Source organism: Equus caballus, chromosome 31 (genome assembly GCF_041296265.1).
Source record: "Equus caballus isolate H_3958 breed thoroughbred chromosome 31, TB-T2T, whole genome shotgun sequence".
NCBI classification, from domain to species: Eukaryota; Metazoa; Chordata; class Mammalia; order Perissodactyla; family Equidae; genus Equus; species Equus caballus.
In genome coordinates, this window is record NC_091714.1 from 10,077,249 (window position 1) to 10,094,991 (window position 17,743).

Below are 17,743 nucleotides of genomic sequence, written 5' to 3' on the forward strand. Positions count from 1 at the left end.
AATGTGGGTCTCGCCTTGGCCCAGGCTCCAGCCAGCCCTAAGGTCCAGCAGTCTGTCATCTCTTTGGCTGGCTATCTCTCTAAGAGTGTCCTTGATCCATGTACCGCTTGCTCATTTTTCAACTGACAACAAAAGTTTTCATTGTTACTGTGTATGGTTGTGAGTAATACATTTTCCAGCACATGCTAAATATTGACATGTAAAAATGAAACTATTGTGGGCTTCCTTACCAGTATCCAATGCAATCTAGACAGCGGCTTGATTCTCATCATCGCCTGTTATTTAAAGGAATAAATGAAGGAATGTATTCCAGTTCTTCTCGAATAGATGGGATTTTCACGCCTATTTCCACCCCACCTTCCCCACAGAATTTCATCCTAATGGAACATATTTTGTGCTTCCATTTCTTGTATTGATTAGGCTGATCCTAAAGCTCAAAGTGTTTAAAAAGAGTTTCTCCTGGTTTGAGTCATCATTGCAATGACTTTGAAGTACATGATCCATCAAACAATGGGAACAAAACATTTTGCTAAAAACTCACTTAACATAAAAAGTAAAGATTTGTTGGAAAGACGTCTCTTACTGAGATGGATGGGACTTTGAGTGCATAAATCCACCGATAAATATTATTTATTGACGGAACGAAACTAGATCTATATCAATTTCAGTTCTATTTCGCATTGTTACAGATGTCAACACTAAGAAACCTGGTTCACATTAATCCATCGAGGGGAGGAGAAAGGGCTTCATTATAGAAATGTCAGTGAATTCTTCAAAGTCCTTCTGAGTTACATGCTAAAAATAAATAACAATGATCTATGACAAAATCACTGTGAAAATGTCAGCTGAACCCCCAATTAAGTCCTTCAATTTTGTGGAAAGCAAAGAATTGAATATCACCTGACTTGTAAACAAATTTGTCACCTAGTCACTGAGGTGACTTACTTCCTCCACACGCTTACAGTATCTTGAATTGTCCCTTTGTCTGGCACCCCGGAGGTATGGGGCAATGGGAGAAAGGTAAGATGGGAGAAGGGCGGCTGTGGGTGGGACAGAGGAAGTGAGAAACCGGCCCCTCATTACAGGCCCATTCTTAGACAAAATCAATAATAGGACGGAGTTGGGGACCTGGAAGTTGTTTTCCTTAGAACTAACCATGTCTGTGTGCCAGGGACAGACTCTGTGAGGCCAGAAGAACTGCGCTAGGCCACAGCCACTCTAGAAGGGGCCCTGCGGCCCTGCTCAGCCCAGCACGCAGCTTCCTTACTCCAATACCCTCATGACCGCATCTACCCAATCCTGTTTATCAGCCTCGTGTGCTCACCACATGCTACAGGTTTAAGGAAAGACTCCTAGTTAGAGTAGCACCAGACTGTTGGGGGTCACTGGCCCCCTGCCCACCTGTCAGTGTGGTGTTGGCCCATGATTCCTACAGAGAAGGTGTCTCTTAGGGGGACAGGAGTGAGGCTGGTGGTAGTCACCTGCCCCAGGTGTGTGAGCGTCCCCTCTGCTGCTCCCCTTGAGTACAGGGTCCAGGATTTGCTTTCACTAAGGCAGGATCAGCTTTCTCACAGCCAAGAAGGAAATCGGGCCCAGGGAGGGTCTCAGAAGTCATTCGTGGAAGCTGCATCCAGGGACGTGGAACCAGAAAGGATCTCGTAGCGAGGCAAAGACAAGACTCAAACTCGCCTTGGCCTCAGAGATGGGCCTCGGGGCTCTGCACGCCTCCAGTGGCCTGTGGGGCCTCAGGCAAGTCTCCTACCCTTTCTGGGCCTCAGGGGAGGATGTAGCAGCTGGGGTCCATGTCCCTTCCAGCTTGAGCAAGCAATTCCATGCCCGGGTCAGAGCTTGTGGGCCAGAGTCAGGTGAGGTGGCAGGGAGGGCAAGCAATGGGTCAAAAGACACACCAGGGGGCCGGCCCAGTGGCACAGTGGTTGGGTTCACACATTCTGCTTCAGGGGCCCGGGATTCACTGGTTCAGATCCCGGGTGTGGACCTACACATCACTTGTCAAGCCATGCGGTGGCAGGTGTCCCACATATAAAGTAGAGGAAGATGTACACGGATGTTAGCTCAGGGCCAGTCTTCCTCAGCAAAAAGAGGAGGATTGGCAGCAGATGTTAGCTCAGGGCTAACAGTCCTCAAAAAAAAAAAAAAAACACACACCAGAACCAGAAGGGGTCACACACACACCCCCTCCAGAGAGCAGGAGGCTCATAGTCTAGACAATGCCGCCTGCAGTCTGAATCAACAGGGTGGAGAAATGCAATGCGACCACCCCAAAATAGACTGTTTAATGAGTACCGGATTTCAGTTTAGGAAGATGAAGAAAGTTCTGGAGACGGACAGTGGTGATGGTTGCAGGACAAGGTGAACATCCTTTGTGCCACTGAACCATACAGTGAAAACTGGCTATAATGGTCTCTGTAATTTATCTTCTGTGCATTTTACCCTAATAAAGAAAAAACAACTCCGAAACCTCAATATCAACTTAGAAATTCTCTCCCTCGAGGGGGATGCCTTCAAAACCCAGCTTGACGTCAAAGCTGCCCAGTAGCCCCGCCCCTGCAGGAACGCGGTCCCTGTCATAGCTAGCTGTGGCCATCTGTCATCTGGGTGGGAGTGGCTGGCATCGGGATCTCGGTGAGTCATTTGCAGACACAATACCGTTTATTTGGGGACAATGCTGGGCGTGTCCTCACTGCTTCCCCTGCGCTGGCATTTCTCTGCGTTGGCTCAGCCTCCGAGTTCTCTCCCCAGCCGGGTTTGCAGCCATCTCAACCCTGGGGTGCCCACAGACCATCTTATCCATCCTTCTGCTCCTAGAGGATCCTCTCATACTCAAATCCGTAAACAAAGGACGTATGCATGCCAGGCTTTCCCACCACTTGGTGGTGGGAGGCCAGAGGACCCCCGAGGCCCTCCCCTCCAATACCAGCAGGCTCAGAAGTCTAAATTCCTTGTCTCCACGTGCACAGCCTCGAGTGCCTCCTTCCCCTTCCCTTCCTAGAACGTGGTGTGGGAGGTGCTGTGCTGGCAGTCACACCAGCTCACGAGAGCCAGCCGTGCACGTCTTCTCCCAGCTCCGCGCCGGCAGCCTGACATCAGCCAGGGTCAGTGCGTTTACATTACGGGAATTAGCAAACACCACATGCCAGGGCTTTTCCCCCCTGGAGAGCTGGGTGTCAAATATTTACCAGCATGCCACTGGGTATAGGTATTAAAATAAATTATTCTAAGACGGAGGAAGGCCATTTCCATTCAAGACTTGCTAGAGAACACAGCATACCCTGAACCTTGAAGGACAAAGACTGCCAAACTTCCATGTCAGAGACTTCTCCTTCTGTAGTCACTGCCCACCGAGTCAGCCCTCAGCTGGCCTGTGCGGACTTTCTTTTCTCTCCAACGACTGGCACCTGAGCTAACATGTTGCCAATCTTCTTTTTTTTTTTCCGTTCTTCTCCCTGAAGTCCCCCCAGTACATAGTTGTATATTCTAGTTGTAGGTCCTTCTGGCTCTGCTGTGTGGGACACTGCCTCAGCATGGCTTGATGAGCGATGCTAGGTCTGCACCCAGGATCCGAACCAGCAAAACCCTGGCCACCAAAGCAGGAGTGCGTGAAATTAACCACTGGGCCACAGGGCCAGCTCCTGGCCTGTGAAGGTTAACCATCAACCAGAAGTCAACGGCCTAAGGCATGCAGCCCAGGCCTTTACCTAGTTCTTCCTGAGGGACCCCTCTGCAGGCCAGCCCTCTCCCACTCAGTACCCATGCTCAGTACCATGTTCATTCCCTCATGCAAATCTCTTAAGAACCCTGTAAGAGACGAGGCAGTTTTCCTGGTTTCACAGTGTGGAAAACAGTCCTAGAGAGATTAAATGAACTCAGAAGGTCAGTCTGTTGTGAAGCTGGAACTAAAATCTAGGAGGGCTGTCTGGTGGAAAGTTTATACGGCTGTCATGTACAGCTTCACAGGCTGTGGACTGCACAACTCCAGGAGCCATAATTCATTATAGACTTCAATTTATTCAACCCTTGAAGCTATGAAACAGGGAGGCCTTGAGAGCTTAGGTTAAAAGAGAGTTAAACCCCTATAATCATGGGATAAATTCGTTTTACTGCTATATTCTTACTTTCTCTGTTTTGTATTGTATATGTATCAGGAAGCCCAACTCCCAGGCTGATGGTGGGGGCTCCACCCCTTTCCTGCTGACATATCAGGGAGGAAGGAGGACTTTGGGCTCTCCATGAAAACCTAGGAACCTGGGATAAAGCTTTTGTGCAATTTTTGTACATTTTTCTTAATTTCTAACAGAAAAGGATATTTTCCCTTAGGAAGAGTGAAATTGAACAACTGCCCGAAGTTAAGAGCCTGAGAGGAAGTCTCTTTCTTTGTTCAGAAACCCTCAGCCTTAAGAAGCCAAAAAGGAGGCCCATCCTCCACTCGGCGGGTCGCGTGGGTGGCAACCGGAAGTGGGAATTTCACTCGCCGCTGCCCAACACCCTCCGCTGGTGAGAAAAAAACCCGAAACAAAACAGATCATAGCTCTGGGTTGAGGACTTGCAGTGGAAAAGGAAAGTCCAGTTAAAGCCAAATGCTTTTCAAAGTAACCACAGGGGATGTGGAAAATCTTGATTATAAGGCTCCATCCTTCCTTCCTTCAGACGCACTAGGGCCGGTCCAGAAATGTGTTGAGGCCAAACACTCCTGACCCTGCAAAAGTCAAACTCATCCTAGCCACACTCAGAGGGGCTTCGCTGCCCACCCTGGGGGGCCACTCTGGCAGGCGGGGCTGGGGGTATTCAGAGGACATCAGAAATGCGGGCTGGGGACCTGACGGCCCCCCAAGCCAGGGGCACGGTCCTGCTCGGCTAGTGTCTGATGGCACCGGGAGCTGTGTGCACTGACCCCTCAGGGAAGGGAAAGGTGGGTGGGCAGTGGCTGCAGGAAGGGACGAGAGCCTTCTCGAGGAGTTGCCCCCTCCCCCCTCCTGCTGAAGCCACCCTGACCCCTGCCCCGGGCACCTGTAGACACACCCTCCCTCCATCTGACAATATCTCTCCGGGGGCTGCTGCCCTTCCCGGGTAGGACCAGTTCCCTATAGCTGATCTCCGATCACAGCCCAGGAAAACACGCTCTCCCCTGCGGTGGGGGAAGGGACTGTCTTCCCATCCTTGGGAGCTCAGCCTTTCTGCCCCTTGCAGGACAGAACAGCCAGAAGGCACGCGTTTCAACCCCGGGGTCTCCACTTGAGAACTGCCTGACCTTGGGCAAGTTCCGGCACTGCCCTGTATCCAGGTCCCGGCCAGACGCAAAATGATCATTAATTTCGGTACAAGAAAAACGTTGCCAATTATAACTCTAAGGTGCCAACAACTGTAACACATCCCGAGCGTCTAGATGTTACAATGTAAGAAAATGTGTCACCGGAGAGATGAAATACAGCACTTAAGCTTTCTGAGCTTCCCTTTCCGTGTCTGTCAAGCAGGACAGTCACAGGACCTACTGCATAGGCTTTTGGGAGAGCTGAGTTAAGAAATTAAAACACTTAAAACAGCATCTAGCAGGGAGTAAGCCCTGTAAGGTTACTGTCATCATCACGACTAAGGCAAGGACCACAGGAATTTTCCGTAACCTCAGAAAAATCACTGGGGGAAAGAAAACCCTTGGCAGGCAGCACATTTTCACGGAAAAAGCAAGTGTTTGGAGGCAGCTAGACCTGGGTTTGAATGTGAACTAAGCTTCTTACTTCAGGCAAGTTATTCCAACCCTCTGAAATAGTTTCCCTTTGCTGTAAACAGGGGAAAAGATACAGTATCGTATTGGCTTATTTTTAAGATTAAGTAAATTACTGTATATCTAGCCCTTGGCATAAAACAGACATTCAATAAATGCATTTTTCATGCAGGGACTGACGTTTTTCCCACACACTGTTGGGAAATGATCAATGTCATCATCAAACCAGCCCCTGAAGAAAAGACCAGAAAAGTAAGGGTGACCACAGAGCATCTGTCGGCTTCAAAAACCCTCAGTCCACGAAAGCAGCTGCTGTGTGAGCCGTGGAGAAGCACACGATTGGCGCAGGAACAGCCACCACCTGAATTTGGTCAACTCACAGCCATTCCCATTTGGACCAAGCAGGACAGAGAATCAGTAATGTTACCTGCGTTCTGGTCTCGGTCCCATAAGTCACTGGAGTGACTGGGTGGGGCCAACATAAATTAGGTGGCTGAGAGAGGAGGAAGGAAATGGTGGCTGCAGACCCATGACCTCCAGGAGCGCAGAGGTGATGCGGTGGCCCCGCGGCAAGGCTGTGAGTACCAAGGGCAGCCTGGCTGATGCTCAGCCCAGCCAGTCTCAGGCTAAGCAGGAATGCCCACTTGTTCCTGTAAGTTCTCTGCCCTTTCCAGTCAGACAACATGGCCCATTTTATGAACGTTCTCCCCCACCCTGGGTGCCTACTGATGGTTTTTCTTTCCTTGCCAACATCGCCCAGCCCCAGCTCCTCTCCCATAAGACACACCCAGTGGGTCCAGGGGCTTCAGACCTCCAGCATCCATGCCTTCTAGAGTACAGATCCCTTGTAAAGAACAAACAACCCCTGGACAGACCTGCCCCAGACCAGACTTTGGAAAAACTTAGGTCCCAGCGGGCGAACAATGAAGGTGAGCTTCCTTGTCACCAGGGCTGACCCTCCCCTCCACCAGCACAGACGCTGCACAGCCAGGCTCAGCTCACCTGGACCTCCTGCCCGGCGTGGAGGAGCAGACTCAGCGAAATAAAGAAACATTTAACAAGATCCTAACAGTTAAAATAAAACGCCTCAATCCCACAGTCTTCCCGAACTAACACAAAGAGATTCTGCCCAGGGCTCCAGAAGGCTCGCATCACACGTTCTGACAGCCGAGGCTCCGTCTGGATGGGTACTCACCAGATTTCAACCTGAGCTCCCCCAGGCAGCCATAAGCATCAGCGAGCTTTCCATACTGTCCCTTAATGACCTCCTTTTCTTCCGGAGCTGGGGGAGAAACACATCACGGACAACATGAGCGTGCGTCTCCCGTCGGGGTTCATTCACCGCAGCCTCCCCATCCTGCTCCCCACCCGCCCGAAAAAGAAAACGCACAGACAAAAAGCTCAGCCCCAAGTAATGTGTGTGGAGGTTTTCTGATCAGCCAATCACCGAGCTGCAGAGATTCAGACCTTCCCACGAAAAGCTTGCTCTCTGATTTTCTGGAAGTGCCGGCAGCTTCCTGGGGGCTGGAGGGGCTGAAGGCAGTCCCTGGCTGGCCAAAGGCACTGGGTTTGAGCCCGGAGCAGGTGCCATGGGCCTGGCCCTGTCACTCCGCAGTCCACATGCTCAGAAACAGGAGTGAGTCATCGTGACCCGAGTGGGGGGACCTCCCTTCCTAAGCATTGTCCACTGGTGGAGACCACGTCCTATGCGTGCCCACCTGTCCCCAGGGACCTGCCAACACACAGGGGAGGCTGAGCAGAAGGCCTGGGTGCTTCCGGGCCCAGTGAATCCTAAGGCAAGGTGCATGAGCCAAGGCCTCTGGGTCGCCAGCAGTCACCGTGCACACCCAGGGCAAGACACAGCCTAGTGTGAAAGCAGGAGGGGAAGGCAAAGCTGACAGATGGAAGGACCCTTAAGAGCAGAGAGCCTTCAGCCTATACAATGATGCCATGGACTCCTTTGGCTCTTAAAGGGGCAGGCCTCCAGACCCCTTCTCAGAAGAATGTTTCTAAAAGCATAGAACAAAATAGAAACGTAGCTGAGTCCTCAGGAAAGGGCCTGGCAAACGTCATCAGGGAGACTTACGCGGAAGCGGTCATTCAGCCTCAACTGAATTCATTTAACACAAAGGCTTTTAATCCAGGGTGACCGAGGAGGGCCCGGGCAGACACCGGAACTTCACAGATAGGTTTTGGGGGCATCTATATAATCTTTCAAATTGTATGCCAATTTTTTGGGATGTCTATTTTTATGGGGCTGGGACCCATAGTTTTTATCAGACTGTCAAAGGAGTGTGATGCCAGAAAAGTTAAGAAGCAATATAATAAATTACACTTTCCCACAATACACACATGACTTTTTCTGATTGGTTGGGTTTTTTCTGGGGGGCGGGTAGTGGGGACAGAGGAACCTAAAGATAATTATGAAAGGGACTGGGAGGCCACAGTCCCACCGACTCCATCGACCTGTCTCAGAGACGGTGGGGCAGCTCGGCGGGTCTCTTAGTTTCCTAATAAATGACTGTGGTAACAGATGACAACAGACTCCGTGGCCCCAGACAGCACACATTTATGATCGTACAATTCTGCGGGTCCAAAGTTTCTGGAATAGGTTTCACTGGGTTAAAATCAAGGGGTCGGCAGGATTGTGTTCCTTCTGGAAGTTCTAGGAGACAATCCGCTTCCTGGCCTTTTCCAGCTTCTAGAGGTGTCCTGCATTCTGACCCCTTGCTGCCTTTTCAAAGCCTGCAGTGGCATCACTCTGGTCTCTGCTCCCATCTTCACATCTCCTTCTCTCTCACTCGCCTACCTCCCTCTTACATCTTTTTTTTTTTTTGAGGAAGATTAGCCATGAGCTAACATCTGCTGCCAATCCTCCTCTTTTTTTTTGCTGAGGGAGACTGGCCCTGAGCTAACATCCATGCCCATCTTCCTCTACTTTATATGTGGGATGCCTGCCACAGCATGGTGTGCCAAGTGGTGCCATGTCCATCCCCAGGATCCGAACCAGTGAACCCCAGGCCACCGAAGCGGAACGTGCACACTTAACCGCTGCGCCACCGGGCCGGCCCCTAATTGTATCTCTTAAGGGACGGGCACTGTGTCGTGTGTCTACGGAGTCCTGGAAATGGGCCTGCTCCCCACTCTAGGACAGGTACATCCTGTGAATCCCAACCTTGTAGGAGGAAGGGAATGTCCCTCTTGCAGCCATGTGCCTGCTCCGTCTGGGGTCTCCCCGTCTGCAAGAGCTGCAGTAGAACCAGCGAGAGGTACACCAGGCAGCTCCCGGTCCTCATCTCAGCAGACAAGTTGATAAATGCAAGAGGATAATTCGGACACAAAAATATATCTTTCAACCCTCGGAGCTTTCCAAAGCTTTCAGACAGAACCCTTCATTCGGTTCTCATTCTATGAACCGTAAAACAAGGAGTCTTTGTCCCTTCGTTCACCTCTGCAAATAACTCCAAGCAAATAAAACCCAGCATCAGGACCTGCTAACCAATGTGCTGTGGTCACACCCACACTTCGGAGGGGGCACCATGACCACAAGGAGAAGCTGTGAGACAAAACTGGCCCCTGGCCCTGCTGGATCACAGGTGACAAGCGCGCACATCACGTCCCCTGTCACTGGGAAACTCAAACAAAATTTTTAAAAGACTTTCCAAACTCATACTTAAAAAACGAACAAGCTCAACACCACAGGGCCACCTGGTCCCATTCAAACCCTGTAAAGTATTGACTCCCCAACATAAACATCTTTGTCCCTGACTTTACACGAGACAAGTCACAACAAGTTACGACCTTCGTGGATGGGACAGTCTTGTAAAAAGATGCTGTTTCTCCACCACAAACACTAACTGGAAACAAACCTGGTAGCTTCAAACAACAAAAATTGATCATCCCACAGTTCTGGAGGCTGCACGTCTGAAAGCAGTGTCAGCAGGGCCACGCTCCCTCCCAAGGCTCCAGGGAGCATCCTTCCGTCCCCATTCTGCTTCTGGTGGTGGCCGCCAAGCCTCGGAGTCCCTGGCTCGCAGTGGTGTCACTCCAGTCTCTCTGCCTTCATCGTCACATGGCTGTCTTCTCCCTGTGTGTCTCTCGCCTCAAGGACGCCTGTCATATCGGACTTGGGGCACTCCCTACTCCAGTATTACCTCATCTCAGCTTAACTAATTGCATCTGCAATGACCCAATTTCCAAATAAGGTCACAGTCCGAGATATTGGGAGTTAGGACTTCAACCTGTCTTTGGGGGGACACATTTGAACCCATAACACTGAACACTGGTAATCTTTTCATTTGGGGAGCCAGTTCTTTTTTTTTTTTTTTGAGGAAGATTAGCCCTAAACTAACATCCACCATCAATCCTCCTCTTTTTGCTGAGGAAGACTGGCCCTGAGCTAACATCCGTATCCATCTTCCTCTACTTTATATGTGGGACACCCGCCACAGCATGGCTTGACAAGCAGTGCGTAGGTCCGTGCCCAGGATTTGAACTGGTGAACTCCGGGCCACCAAAGCAGAGCATGTAACCTTAACCACTGTGCCATAGGGCTGGTCCCACCCAGTCCTTTTAAAGACCAGACCCCCAGGCATTCCATTTCTCCAGTAAGCTTATTTTCTTTTCTCGATGCCTTCCTCTCCGAGGCTCCTTCTGACCCATCGAATGTGTAAGCAGGGTGCATCCCACCCCCGTGATGCAGGGCCCCCTCGCTGCCTCACCTCCACACTCCCAGAGCAGCCTGTTCCAGAACCACTCCACACCACCACTTGCCCCAGACAAGTTGCCTCAGTTAGTTTAGAAGGAAGAAGAAATCCATTTCACTCCTCAAAGGGGAGCTCACAAATGAATGTCTATGAGCACTAGGCAGGTAAGGAATGAGGGAAGCTGCTGGAAGAGGCCGTGGGGGGCTAGAGGACAGATCCCTCCTTTAAGGGGGCAAACGGCCAGTTCCAGCCAGTTGTACCAGGCGGGCATGCCAGCCCAGTGCCAGCAAGTCTCCAGTTTTTCAAGATAAATAGGACACTCTTGATTTTTCAGTATTGGCAACCAACCCAAATTTATTTTAAGCATCGTGTGGGCTGCATGCACACCTCTGCAGGCTGTATTTGGTGTGCCCATTTGCAACTTCTGTCCTTCCTTACTTAATGTCTCAAAAATAGAATATTCCCGGGGGCTGGCCCCGTGGCCGAGTGGTTAAGTTCGCGCGCTCCGCTGCAGGCGGCCCAGTGTTTCGTCGGTTCGAATCCTGGGCGCGGACATGGCACTGCTCGTCAGACCACGCTGAGGCAGCGTCCCACATGCCACAACTAGAGGAACCCACAACGAAGAATACACAACTATGTACCGGGGGGCTTTGGGGAGAAAAAGGAAAAAATAAAATCTAAAAAAAAAAAAAAAAATTAAAATTAGAAACAAAAATAGAATATTCCCGTCTTCCACACTTCTGCTGCATTTCCTGTAAGTTTTTCCATGTGAGAATGTCTTTGCTTCCCTTCCCGTCAGCCAGGACTTTCCAGCCTGTTAAGGGAAGTCCTCTCATTTACTCTCCCCCACTTCCTCCTCCACCTCTTGCCCCAGGATTCAGCCACTCACTCAGTGAATGTGTATCTGCGAGTCTTCTGCAGCTGGCACTGTCCTAGGCACGGGGATCCAGCAGGGAACCAAACAGACAAGAATCCAGGGACAGCAGAGTGAGCCGAGGAAGGCAGTGGGCAGTGGCAAAGAAGGGACACGTGTCATGAAAGAATGAGTGATGACAGAGGAGGCTAACCCGGATGGGGGTGGGAGCTGGGGACAGTGGCATGGCCGAGGCACATCCATGAGGGCAATGGAGTGGCAGGGCCTACTCGGTGCCAGGCACCGTGCAAGCTTCCTGCCAAGGCAGACAGACAAGACCAATAAGCACAATATAGACTGTGATATGAGCTGAGGAGGAAAGGTGAGCATGGAAAGGGCAGATGTGAAGAGGGTAGGGAGGGTGAAACGTGACACAGTGTGCTCTGAGAAGGCCTCACTGCAAGGGCAACTTTTGCAGGCAGATCTGAAGGAAGGGAGAGAGATGGCTGAGCATCGAGTAGCACTGTAGGCCCAGAAGAACATGTGCAAAGGTCCTGAGGCAGAAGCATTCCTGGCATATCCAAGGACCAGCGAGGTCAGTGTGTCTGACAGAAGAAAAGGAGTGGGGGACACACTGTAAAGAGCTCTAGGTCATAAAAAGTCGAGAGGTTTGACTCTGAGTGAGAGGGAGCCAGAACAGGGTTTTGAGGATCACCTTGGCTGCTCTGTTGAGAACAGACTCTAGGGGGCAAGAGGAAAAGCAAGGACACCATATAGGAGGCAATACAACAATCCAGGCATGAAATGATGCTGGCTTGGATCAGGTGGGAGCAGAGGCGGTGCTGAGAAACAGTCGAATTCTGGAGACACACACACACTTTTTTATTATGGAAGTTTCCAAAGAAAAGTAGGTCAGGAACTCTATGCACCCACATTACTATGTACCCCCCCAGCTCCAACCACTTTTAACTCATGCCCACTTTGTGTCCCCCACTCTCCTACACCTTAGATCAGTGGGTCTCACAATGTGGTCCTCAGACAATAAGCATCAACCAGCATTAGAAGGACAAATTATGGGGCCTCTCTGCGGACCCACTGAATCAGAAACTCTGGGCTCGAGACCCAGCATTCTGTGTTTTAATGAGGCCTCCAGGGGAGAATCACCGACCCAGATGATGCTGAGTTAAGCTTAGACATCATATCATTTCCCCTATAAATATTTCAGTAGGAATCTCCAAAAGATAAGGATTCTTTGAGAATATAACCACAATACCATTATCACATCTGAAAAAATTTAACCATAATTCCTTAACATCAGCAAACAGCTGCATATATTTTGAAGGGAGGACCTAAAGGATTTATGGACAGAGTGGATGTGGGCTATGAGAGAAAGACAGGGTTCGAGGATGATGCCGAATTTTCTGCCTGAACAACTGGAGCAATGAGGATCAGCCATGACGGTGAAGAGTGACAGGCAGGTCTGGGTGGAGCTTTAGAGCTCAGGTCAGACGAGCGGACCCTGAAGCACCACTGGGCGGCGGAGTGGAGATGTCGAGGACAGGGCTGTTCCAGCCTGGAGTCCAGCAGACAAGCCAGGCTGAAGACACAAAGTGGGGCGTCCCAGCAAACAGAAGGTATTTAAAATCACGAGGCTGAAGGAGATCACCTCGAGAGTGAGTGTAGGGGACAATGTGTTCACAGGTCAAGGAGACAGAGAAGAAATGGCCGGAGAGATACGAGGAAAACCAGAAGAGCGCGGTGTCCTGGAGCGCAGAGAAGAAAGTATTTCAAGGAAGCAAGCGTGCTCAGTGAGGTCAGATACCGCTCCGTGTCCCAGAACATGAGGACCGAGCGTTCATCATCTGAGTTAGGCATTGGCGAGCTGGAAAAGAGCAGTTTCAGTAAAATTGAGGAGAAAACACCTAAATGGAAAGGAAGAAAGAAAATGGAGACAGTGAGCAGAGAGAATTCTTTGAGGAACCCTGTGTGTGTGTGTGTGTGTGTGTGTGTGCAGAGGAGAGAAATGGGGAGGTTGCGGAGACAGACGTGGGCTCAAAAGATTTCTCCAAGATGCGGGAGTTAATGTCAAGTTTGTTTGCTGGTAGAAATGATCCAACAGTGGTAAAAAGTGATGCAGTAGGAGAGAGAGAAGCCGCTGGAGCGATGCCCTCAAGTAGGACAATGGAATCCGATGCCTAAGTGGGGGCCAGCCTTAAAGAGAGACAGTCCACCATGGTTAACAGAAGAGAAGAGAGAACATACAGGGCAGATGCGGGTGGGCGGGTAACTGGTGCGGGCAGCGTGTGGAAGTTCTCTCCTCATTGCTTCAATTTTCTGAGCACAATGAGAAGCGACTCCAGCAGGAGGAGGCGCAGCAGAGCGGGGAGGAGGGAGGGTGTGAAACAGGTGTCTGGGGAGGTGGGAGAGTGGATGGAGTATAGGAATGTCGTTGAAGGGCCCACCTGGGCTTAGGAATCATGAAGTGACCATAAGAAGCATCAGCGTGGTAGCGGGTCATCTCCAGAAACTTCCTAAGGCACAGAGGTGAGGAGGGTAGGATCTGACCGTGGTTTCACCAAGTGAGTAGGACCAAGCAAGAGAGCAGCAGGGGAGGGAGGGAGCAGCAAGCCAGGGTTAGCGACTGAGATGGCTGAAGAGGGAGCAGAGGCTGAGGGGTCGCGGGATGGACTGTGAAGAGGTGGCAGGTTCAAGGGGTCGCACCCCAGTAGGGTCAAAGATCACAGGAATTGGGGGATTGAGGGATGAGCTGAAAAGATGGAGGTGGAAGATGAAGACTGGGATGGTTGACACAGACGGTGGAGGGTCAAAGGCATGGGCGAGGGAGTGAGCGGCTGAGCCAGGGCGGAGGACACGCTCATCGGAGGAGGGAAGGCCAGGGAACCAAACACCAAGGTCTTCAGCAGGATCAACATGGCGACTGAAGGTGCCAAGAATGAAGGCTGGACCCGGTATCCGGGAGACTGACAGAGAGGAAGGTAAAGTCACCAAGGAACCAGGCAATTTCAAGGAGGGCAGTGGGTGATGTGGTTGCTTGGGGTGTGTGGGCAGAGGGTTAACAGAGCCTGCAAAAGAATTTGACCTTAGGTTAACTTTCTAGTCCTGTTTCCAAGGTAACCTGATAAAAGTTGTCTGCGTTACTAGACAACATGGCTGATGATAAAAATAGTCCCGCCTGGTAGAAGCATCTGGACTGAGCGGAACCACAGGTGAACTGTAAAGAGCAATGGGGCCCTGCGGAGATTCCTGGAAGGGGCCTGTCCTGTGAGACCCTGGAAGCTCAACCACCGGATACCGGATCTCGTGGGGGGTGAGACTTCCCAGCAAGGCAGCGCTGGCATCCACACAGGGGGAGTGAAACTCTCCTGGAGGTCTCTCAATGGCTGTGTGGACAGCAAGGGCTGCCAGGAGGATGATTCAGAGAACCAGAAAGCCCCGTGCTGCCCTGCCAGGGAGCTGTGGTCCCTATCCTGGATGCTGAGTGGGGCACTAACAGTTCAGATGTTTAGGTGAGCCTAGGAAGATCTCCTGGTGGGCGCTGCACAGGAGACTCAAAGTTAAGTGCTTTTATGGAGGAGGGTTGGAGACCAGTCTGGAGGTGGCAAAGAGGAGCCTAGGGGACACGTGTCCCACCCCCGGGTCCAGTGGGCCAGGGGGAGTGGTACAGAAACAGCCACCACTTGAGAGGCTGGCAGGGGAAACAGTAGCTTGCTCCAAAGCAGAGCAAACTCGGCTGATGGATTCAGAGCTCTGTTGTCAGATGTCCCCACGCTGGGGCTGGTCTCAATGGGAGCAGCCGTGCTCACAGCTGTAGCCAGAGTCCGCTCTGCTTCGTAAAACCCAGGCCAGGCAGACCGGGTTCCGGGTCAGCAGCCAGCCAGTCGGATCGATACTCACACTAACCACACGTGCTTCTTTCTTTCATAATATTTTCCACAATAACGCGCCACAAGGAAATTCCAGCAGAGCCCAGCCCACAGGTCCGAAAAAGAAGTAGGCCAATTTAACACAGCAGACGGCCCAAGACTGAGGGACCCTTTGTGGCTGCGTTCTTGTGCCTGAAATTAAACCTCTTCTTGTATTTCAGGGTCTCAAGAGGAAAGAATCATCCAGATCAAGGGCAGCGTCTCCTTCATGTGCTAACTCTGAGCTCAGCTCAGACTGGCTGGGAGCCGTTCCTTCCAGAGGCATCGGTTTGGAGCTGAGGCAGCTCTTGAGAAAGACAATGGTTTATCCGGGGCTGCCGAGGCTGCCGGAGGGTTGCTAAGCAGACTGGAAATCAAAACATCAGCCTGAAACAGAAGCTTGAGAGCCAAGACCAAGGCCAACGGGGCAGACACATCAGCCCGGCTGAGGAACGTCCTGCAGCTCCCCCGTCTCTCTCCTTCACCAAGAAGTCCAGGCCACACCAAAGAGCTAGCGGGGCCATGTGAAAACCCAGTATGTAAGCACATGCATTGCCTCCCACTGAGGCTGCGCTAGCTGGCATGCACAGCCCAGCCAGAGGAAATCGGAGGAAAACGCATCCTCTCCTGCAGCCACAGCTGGAAAAACATCTGCAGGGCAGGAACGGGCCCCTCCACACTCCCCTCCCTGTGCCAAGGTCAGTAGTGGCCGAGGTGACGAGGCTGGCCCCTCGGACAAGAGGGCTTGAGTGAAGGGCAGGACACGGAGCTTTTATAGTTGAGACTTTTTTTTTTTTTTTTTAAAAAAGACAGAATCCAGGCCTTAAAAAATACTGACACAGTGCTGGCTATAATTCGGACAGAGCCAGGCAATGGGCCCAAGCCCTGGTCAGCAGTCCCTCCACCTAAGGATGCTGCTGCACGGGGAAGGGCCAGGGCGGCCACAGGTCCTCCATCCCAACAGGGAGTAAGAATGAAGCATAAAGGGGCCGGCCTGGTGGCATAGTGATCGAGTTCATGCGTTCCGCCTGGACGGCCCAGGGTTCACAGATTTGGATCCAGGTGTGGACCCAGCACTGCTTGTCAAGCCACACTGTGGCAACATGCCAAATAAAATAGAAGAAGATTGGCACAGATGTTAGTTCAGTGACAATCTCCCTCAAGCAAAAAAAAAAGAGGAAGATTGGCAACAGATGTTAGCTCAGGCCAATCTTCCTCATCCAAAAAAAAAAAGAAAGAAAGAAAAGAAAGAATGAAGCATAAAAATACTCAAATGTGTGCATGTTCTCTATAGACATAGGGGGCAGTGTGCACGGCCTGACCACAGATCTCAATCCCTAGACCATCAGCCTCCCCACTCCTCCCCAAGGGGCCCCTCCTGGACCAAGTCCTGATGTGTCACTTCCTCAAACAACAAACCCTTCGGTTTGCCTCCTATGACTAACAAATTAGGTCCATGGCCTGGGCCTGGTGCTGGAGGTTCCGCTCCCAGCTACTTTTTCAGTTTCTTCCCTAACTGATCAGCCAAACCAGTTCCTCGGAACTTCCTCCTCTCTTCTTCCTCACTCACGTTATCTCCCCCTCCCAGCCTTGCTACAACCCCATCTCAGTGCCTCCTCCCTCTCAGAGAAGCCCTATTTCCACACATGTGTACCTGCCTGCTTGCGCGCACACACACACACACACACACACACCTTCAGAAGCCACGTATATGATCCATATATATCTTCTTATGCTACATGAGATGCAGGGAGCAGAGAGGCTCCGGGACCAGGGAGCCTGAGAGAAGGGTACGGTCACAACCCCCTCCCCCCTATCACACTTCAATTTCATCGCACAACAAGGATTCTAGACACCTCCTGTGTGCCAGGTGCTGCTCCAGGCACTCAGTAGTGAGGCAGGAATAGGACCAGGAGAAGAAGCATCACTTCAAGAAGGAGGTGTGATCAGCTGGGTGATGCTGCTGGATGGAGGGCTGAGATCTGCAAGGTGGAAGTCTCTGGGGACCTTGATGGGGGGTTCCGGGGGGGTGGGGAGGACCAAAGCCTGGCTGGAACTGGGTCAAGGGAGAACGGGAGGACAGGGAGCGGAGATGGCATGTTTGGACGACTCCTTCACATGGGGGAATGGAGAAAGGAGGTGGGGACTGGGGTCAAAAGAGGGTTTCTTAACATGAGGTATGACGGTCTGTTAGTGTAACGGTGGAAGTGACCTAGTTAGGAGGGAAAGGGGAAAATTGTGGAAGCGAAGTCTTCCAAGGTGAGAGGGGACAAGAGCAGCTGGGAAAGTGGAAGAGCAGGCGCACAGGAGGCCATCCACGGTAACGGAGGGACGGCGGTGCCCACCAGCACCGGGCGGGCACATGAGTGATGGGCTGTGAAAGCTCTCCTTTTAATTACTTTTATTTTCTCAGTGAAATAGGAAGCAAAATCATTAGCTGAGAGGGACGAGGCACTGCAGGCTGGAGAATATGTGAAACAGTCATCCTGGAGAGAGGAAGAAAAATCTGAGCAGGAAGATGCAG

The 17,743-nt window shown here is 51.4% G+C and overlaps 1 protein-coding gene across 11 annotated transcripts in view; it reads right to left on the reverse strand.

Annotated features, from left to right (window-relative positions):
• The window catches only part of SYNJ2 (synaptojanin 2), a 117,611-nt gene that overhangs the window by 84,170 nt on the left and 15,698 nt on the right, over positions 1-17,743 (reverse strand). For 7 of the 11 annotated variants that reach the window (XR_011434375.1, XM_023633039.2, XM_070256304.1 and 4 more), the window contains exon 2: positions 6,933-7,019. Coding sequence is in view for 8 of the 11 variants with exons in the window: in XM_023633039.2 (XP_023488807.2) it covers positions 6,933-7,019 (87 nt within the window). In the remaining 3 variants the exon portion in view is untranslated. Of the gene's footprint in view, positions 1-6,932; positions 7,020-7,127; positions 7,478-9,606; positions 9,834-17,743 lie in introns of those variants that run through there. The other 4 variants (XM_070256300.1, XM_070256299.1, XM_070256306.1 and 1 more) reach the window with 4 other exon arrangements.